General features: G+C 33.4%; 1 protein-coding gene across 1 annotated transcript; it reads left to right on the plus strand.

Annotated features, from left to right (window-relative positions):
- The first annotated feature begins 3,922 nt into the window (after positions 1–3,922).
- LOC136222101 (protein AUXIN SIGNALING F-BOX 2) lies at positions 3,923–6,995 on the plus strand. Its single transcript, XM_066009582.1, has 3 exons — positions 3,923–4,795; positions 5,431–5,926; positions 6,018–6,995. Exons 1-3 carry the CDS (start codon positions 4,344–4,346, stop codon positions 6,783–6,785), a joined length of 1,716 nt encoding a protein of 571 aa, XP_065865654.1. The 5' UTR covers positions 3,923–4,343; the 3' UTR covers positions 6,786–6,995.
- The last annotated feature ends 316 nt before the right edge of the window (positions 6,996–7,311 follow it).

Consider the following 7,311-nt stretch of genomic DNA (forward strand, 5'->3'; position numbering starts at 1 on the left):
GTTTTTTTTGTAGTTTGGAAATTTTGAGAATGATTGTTGGTGCTTGGTATTATTAGCTAATATGTTTGGCTTTACTGATTTATTTTAAACATAAACGGTAATTCCCCGGGGAGAACAGAGAATGAGGAATGAGGAATGAGGAATGAGGATAAGGTTTTAGGAACATCTGTAAATAGGGAATGAGAATCCCCGAGGGGACATGGATGGGGAGAAATATGTCCCATCTAACTCGTGGGGATGAGAATGGTGAATCCTCGACTAGTTGAGGAACGGGGATGGAAAATACACTCTCCATCCCACCCCGCCCCGTTTACATCTTAGCCAAAAAAATAATGTGGCAAAATATGTTCCATAAGTGTGTGTTTCCATGAAAAAAAATACTCGTGGCACAAATATATCGGGAGATCATATATGTGTAGTGAAATCTATTTTTCTTGCAGGTAAATGAAAATATACCACAAATTTAAATTCCTATAGCATAATTCATGGTACAAGTGATGATTTGTTGTAGTGCAAGAAGATGTATTCCTTGGGTGATAAAAAAAGATATCATCTAGCCTTAAAAGACTATACTAAACTTGTAGAGGGATTTTGATAACATAAATGAATAATTTTAGATTCAAAAGTGAGTATGTAGATTCAGCTTAAGTAGATACAAACATAATCCTCACGTTTTTCGAACACTCAAAGATTTGCTCACAGAATGCGCGATTCTTCCTAATTAAAACATCAGAATCCTTATCTATTTAGGAAGCTCATAGGCAAACACATTGTTCTCCTATTTTTTCGTAGTCCTACTCAATTGGGATACTTTTCTAATTAGATAAGACTCCATTTATTCATGTTTAGACTAGGAATCTCCACTCAATTGGAAATGTACTTCTTAACATATTCATTCTTTAACTTAGATACAATGATTATCTCTCTCTTCCGATACTCTTATTGCATTATCCTTAGATTAGAATTGACTTCAACGTCATAGAGTCCCATGTCGAAACCCGATAAATCTCTTTGTGTCAATCTTGCATGACTTGACTCCATGCTAGATTTTCCATTAAGTAATCTGAATATCCATTGTAAATTTCCACCTGATGATAAATTGACCCTATAAACTTGCTTTAAAGTGATACTGATAAAAAATGTTTTTTCAAAAAAAAACTAGAGTCATTCAAGTTCCCGATTGGACGTTAAGATATCGGGTTGATTCCGTTTTTAATTGAACTATTGTATTTTAGAAAAACTAATACGATTTAAATATACCGATCTGATTCCTGGTCGGAAAGGGCGGAGTCAGGCCGCCGGCTCCACCCTTGAGTTGTATTGCTTAAGTACTTATTAGTCCCTTTAAATGTAGTTTATATTATCGTTTTTGTAGTGTAATATTAATATTTTAAGATGGTTGAGTTGATTAAGACCTATGTTTTTATATAATTGGTCATGTGTTCAAACCTATTAAATCCCTTCTTCTAAAAAGTTTTCTTTTTATATATTTGAATTTTATTTTTTAAATAATTATATTATTATTAATATTAATTAATCACTTTTTTCCCAACTCAATAGTTCGGGAAGACTAAATTTAATCTCCATATATCAATTCCTCCGCCACTGCTGATCAGACCAATTGATTGGATTCAGTCCGGATGTAAGGCTTTGTTCTTTATCGTTGAAAAAAACTAAACTGAATGCTACTGAATACTGAACTGAATTTAACTGAATGCTATTGAACTTAACTAAATGCTACCGAATTTAACAATAATGATGATATTAGATTTTAAAATAATTTTAATGATAATATTGAACATTAATAAGCTTATAATAATAATAGTTAGCATAGCATTTACCATAGTTGTAATAGTTCTTTTTTTGGTAGGAATAGTTGTAATAGTTCTAATAATAATAATAATAATAATAATAATAATAATAAATAAATAAATATATTATTAAAGATAAAACTAAATTGAATATCAAATAAAAGCTCGGCTGATAAAATCTTGGCTCGATAAAGGTCTATGAAATTAAATAAAAATGAGTCTAATTTAAATTAAAAATACAAATTACATACCAACATAAATTTACATACAATTTAAAGCTTGTGAAATTAAATACAAATTTGCATATGAATACAAACTCTTAACTTTTTATTACAATTACGGGGTAAGGTGAAAAAAAATACTCATAACACTTTGGGCCAGGAGTAATTTTACCCCTAACGTCTAAAATGGTGCAATTTTATCCCTAACATTGATAAATTGGATAAATTTGAGAAATAATTCATCAAACTGTTTTATCGGTCATGAATCTTGTCATCTACACATCACACGTGCGTCATTTTTTTTATTAAACGATGTGTACTTTAATAAACTACAATTTCTTGACTTTTATCTAATTTATAGATAATGATAAATCATAGATAAATTATAGATAAATAATAATAATAGATAATGATAAATTACTAAATGCTGAAACTTACCGTTGAAACTGAATACTGAACTGAACTGATTGTTACTGAAATTAAGTAATAAAGAACTGAACTGATTGTCCTGTTCTTTATTACTTAATTTCAGTAACAATCAATTCAGTTCAACATTCAGTTTCAGCATTCAGTAATTTATCATTATTTATTATAATTATAATTATTTATCTATAAATTAGATAAAAGTCAAGAGATGGTAGTTTATTAAAGTATACATCGTTTAATTAAAAAAAAAAATTAAAGTATGCATCCATATTTGAAAATTAGGAATTTCATCTTTTTTTCCTTCAATTATTAATGGACATAACTGGATTTATGGGATAGGTTTTACAATTAATTGTAAAGTTAAGGTGTAAAAATACCCCTAACGTCTTGGACTAGGAGCAATTTTACTCATAATGTCTAAAATAGTATAATTTTACCCCTAATGTTGGTAGTCACAAGCAATTTTACCTCTAATGTTGATAATTTGGGTCAATTTCATATACTATTATAAAACACATATATTTTTGTTCTATATTCTGCACCAATTGCATATCAATTCGTTCTAAAAAACGATTTAATGTTTTTATAATTTAATAATAGAATTAAAGATTAATATTTATAAATTCAGTGATTTTTTTTGTCCAATTCGTAGAAAAGACAATATATTTTTTTTTATTTTTTTCACATCCCAATATATGTTTGTGATTTGTTACTAATAAAGTGACGTACGTGTGAAGTGGAGATGACAAGATTCATGATCGAGAAAACAGTTTGTGTTTGTATGTAATTTGTATTTTTAATTTAAATTAGACTAATTTTTATTTAATTTCATAGACTTTTATCGAACCGATCTTTTATTTGATATTCAATTTAGTTATATTTTTAATAATATATTTATTTATTATTGATATTATTATTATTATTATTACAACCATTGTTATTCTTATAAGCTTATTAATGTCAATAATAGGTAATATTTAGTTAAGTTGATGTGCATTTAGTTCAATTTAGTTTAGTTAAATTCAATACAGTCAATTATAAAAAAAAATTGATTAAAAAAAGAAAAAAAAAAAGAAAGAAAAAAAAAAAAGTAAAGGAACCAAAGAAAACCAGAGCCCATTTCGAGAGTAGAATGAACGAAATACTCGCATTTTCCTGTCCTTTGTTAGTAAACCCAGTGGCCACTACGCGAGTTAAAGCGAATACACAATACTATCGCGAGTACTAAAGATGTAACCTTATCTCTACCTAGCATGGCATTTTCGTATTATTCCTCAAGGACTAATGGCATTTGTCTGACAAATCATTACTGGTCTCTTCTCTTTTAACAAGACTTCGAAAGCAGAGATGGGGACACATGCATGACACGAAAATCAATGGCCCAGATTGTCTTAACTTTTTCTGCATCACCGTAGATCTCAAACCCCAAGTTAACTAACCCTTGGTTTTAGTTCTCATGCCTCTGAGTTAAACACAAAGCACAAATGAGTGTGTTTTGTTTAGTTTGATAGAGAGAGAAGATGAGAGTCTGTACATGTACAAGGTCTCTCTCTGCTGCTTCATTTCCTATTATTGGGTATTATTATCATTAGATTTTGATTTAGTTAAGATTTTCCATATAGGGAAGTTCCAGATTCTCAGATCTCTGTTATTTGATCTGGTTTTTTCGACGTTTCCGCCCCAATTTCTGTAATCATCACCTCTTGATTCAAACATGATCATTCGTACACCTACAAAGTGTTCTCCGGAAATTTCTAGCTCTTTCTCTGTTTCTCTTATTTTTCCATCTCCAGATCTAAGATCTAGCTAAAATTTTAAAGCTGCAGATCTGGTTTGTTTTCTTCTTTATCAACGAATCTCTCCTTTATTTTTCGTTGGATTGGAAATGAATTATTTTCCAGATGAGGTATTAGAGCATGTCTTCGATTTTGTAAAATCACACAGTGACCGAAACGCGGTGTCTCAAGTCTGTAAATCATGGTATAGGATCGAAAGCTGTAGCAGGCAGAAGGTATTCATAGGAAATTGCTATGCTGTGAGTCCAGAGAGAGTGATGGAGAGATTTCCTAGTGTAAAGTCCCTTACTTTGAAGGGAAAGCCTCACTTTGCTGATTTCAATCTGGTTCCACATGATTGGGGAGGCTGTGTTTACCCCTGGATTGAAGCTTTTGCCCGGAATAGGATTGGCCTGGAGGAGCTCCGGCTGAAGAGGATGGTGGTTTCCGATGATAGCCTGGACCTGATGTCTAGGTCTTTTATGAATTTCAAGTCATTGGTTCTTGTTAGTTGTGAAGGCTTCACAACTGACGGTCTTGCTTCTGTTGCTGCTAATTGTAGGTAATAATCAATAAACGTTTTTATATCGAATTATTTTCTCATTTTGTATGTAATTGCGTCGTGTTGTGTTTTTGTGCTGATTAGGTTAACAGTAAGTTAAGTTGAGTTGGTGCAATGCAAGTCCATGGTAAATCTAGGAAGGAAGGATGGATTTGTGATCCTGATGGATCTTTTTTTTTTTTTTTTGTGATTTTGTCACAATTTTTAGATTGTTTTGTCAATTTTTATCATTTTAACAAGTTGTTGTCTGCCAGAGCCATAGACATAGCCATAGCCTAGGGCTGGCTTCCTTATTTATTTGCTCAAGGTCAAAAGGTTATTAGATTGCCAACATATCCCAGTTGATTTAATTAACTGACGTTATGAAATAGTTTTCTGTCTTTGTTATTTTTCATCAAATTTGGTATAACCCAACCCTGATAATTGGTTTTCTCTAGTTTTCGTGGATGTTTGTTTTAAATGCTTGCCCGCTTTTTTCAGATACCTGACATGATGTTTCCGAGACACTTGTAAAATGTTGCTTTAACAATGACATTCATCATGTAATTGGTAATTAATTTGAAAGACAGATTTGGAGTTCACCATTTACAAGCCAAGTGTTTCTAATTTTCTACATTTTTCTCAATTCTCTCCAGGTTCCTTAGTGAGCTAGACCTGCAAGAAAATGAAGTTGAGGATCATAGAGGCCATTGGCTTAGTTGTTTTCCGGACAACTCCACATCTCTTGTTTCGCTTAATTTTGCTTGCCTCAAGGGGGATATTAATTTAGGAGTTTTGGAGAGACTTGTAGCAAGATCTCCAAATCTCAAGAGCTTGAGGTTAAACCGTGCTGTCCCACTTGATACGCTGCAAAAGATATTGATGCAAGGGCATGAATTATTGGACTTGGGTGTAGGATCTTATGTACATGATCCACATTCTGAAACCTACAATAAGTTAGTGACCGCCATTCAAAAGTGTAGATCAGTCAGGAGTTTGTCCGGGTTTTTGGATGTTGCACCTCACTGCCTGCCAGCCTTTCACTGGATATGTCCGAGCCTCACCTCCTTGAACCTAAGTTATGCTCCAGGAATTCAAGGTAGTGATCTTACGAAACTAATTTGCCACTGCAGGAAACTTCAGCGTTTATGGGTATGTTCGTGTTAACTTGTGATGTTTAGGGGACTTGAGATTTTACTGACCTTGTGATCTTACGTTACAGTGGCTTATCTGATCTGTGCAGATTCTGGACTGTATTGGTGATAAAGGTCTAGAAGTCGTGGCTTCCACTTGCAAGGACTTGCAGGAATTGAGGGTTTTCCCTTCTGATCCCTATGTCGGGAATGCAGCAGTGACAGAAGTAGGCCTAGTTGCAATTTCCAGTGGTTGCCCCAAGCTTCACTCCATTTTGTACTTCTGTCAGCAGATGACAAATGCAGCCCTAATAACAGTAGCTAAGAACTGCCCCAATTTCACCCGCTTCAGGTTGTGCATCCTTGATCCCACAAAACCGGACGCTGTGACTATGCAGCCACTGGATGAAGGTTTTGGGGCAATTGTTCATTCATGCAGGGGCCTCAGGCGGTTATCACTTTCTGGCCTTTTAACTGATCAAGTGTTTCTCTACATTGGTATGTATGCCGAGCAGCTCGAAATGCTTTCGATAGCGTTTGCTGGGGATAGTGACAAAGGAATGCAGTATGTGTTAAATGGTTGCAAAAATCTGCGCAAGTTAGAGATCAGGGACAGCCCTTTTGGTAATGCAGCACTTCTAATGGACGTGGGGAAGTATGAGACAATGCGATCCCTTTGGATGTCGTCCTGTGAAGTTACTCTTGGAGGGTGCAAGACTCTTGCAAAGAAGATGCCGCTGCTGAATGTGGAGATCATGAACGAAAATGAGCATGCAGATTTTAGTGCAGATGATATGCAGAAAGTAGATAAGTTGTATCTATATCGGACTTTGGTAGGGCGACGGAAAGATGCACCAGACTTTGTCTGCACTTTGTAGTTGAATCTGGGATATGTATTTTTATTGCTTTGTCTAGTATCTTTTTTCTTGTTATTCAATACTACTTTTTTAGCCCAGCGGATGGTTGTGGATTTTTTAGCATTGTGTTGTAGTGGTATGCTGCTATGCTGTTATTAATTTGAGGAATTTGCAATTTGTAATCTTTGTTCTTATAAATGGTATGGAACTACTTTGGCATTGGCAACAAAATTTGTGGTGACATGTTTTTCACCATTGATGGTTTTTGTAATAATAGTCTTTCACAACTGATAATGTAATAAACTAATAATGGCATTATTTGGATCAAAATCTATTGCTTCATATTTTAATTTATTAATTGATGTAAATTTTGATTTTTCTTTTAGTTATACTGTAAAAGGGAAAGCTGCTTGTTTATCGAATTCTAGTAGTCTATATTTGAATCTTGGGTTAATATATAATTGGCTTAATACATCATTTGCCTCTTGAATTTGTTCAAAAAGCTTGATTGACCTTTTGAACTTTCAAAGTGCTCTGATACCCTTCT

The sequence above is a fragment of the Euphorbia lathyris genome, chromosome 3 (assembly GCF_963576675.1).
Source record: "Euphorbia lathyris chromosome 3, ddEupLath1.1, whole genome shotgun sequence".
Classification (NCBI taxonomy): Eukaryota; Viridiplantae; Streptophyta; class Magnoliopsida; order Malpighiales; family Euphorbiaceae; genus Euphorbia; species Euphorbia lathyris.

Coding starts and splice junctions, on each gene's coding strand:
- LOC136222101 (XM_066009582.1), top strand. CDS start 4,344: ATGAATTATTTTCCAGATGAGGTATTAGAGCATGTCTTCGATTTTGTA. Junction 4,796..5,430: donor TCTGTTGCTGCTAATTGTAG/GTAATAATCAAT, acceptor AATTCTCTCCAG/GTTCCTTAGTGAGCTAGACC. Junction 5,927..6,017: donor GGAAACTTCAGCGTTTATGG/GTATGTTCGTGT, acceptor TGATCTGTGCAG/ATTCTGGACTGTATTGGTGA.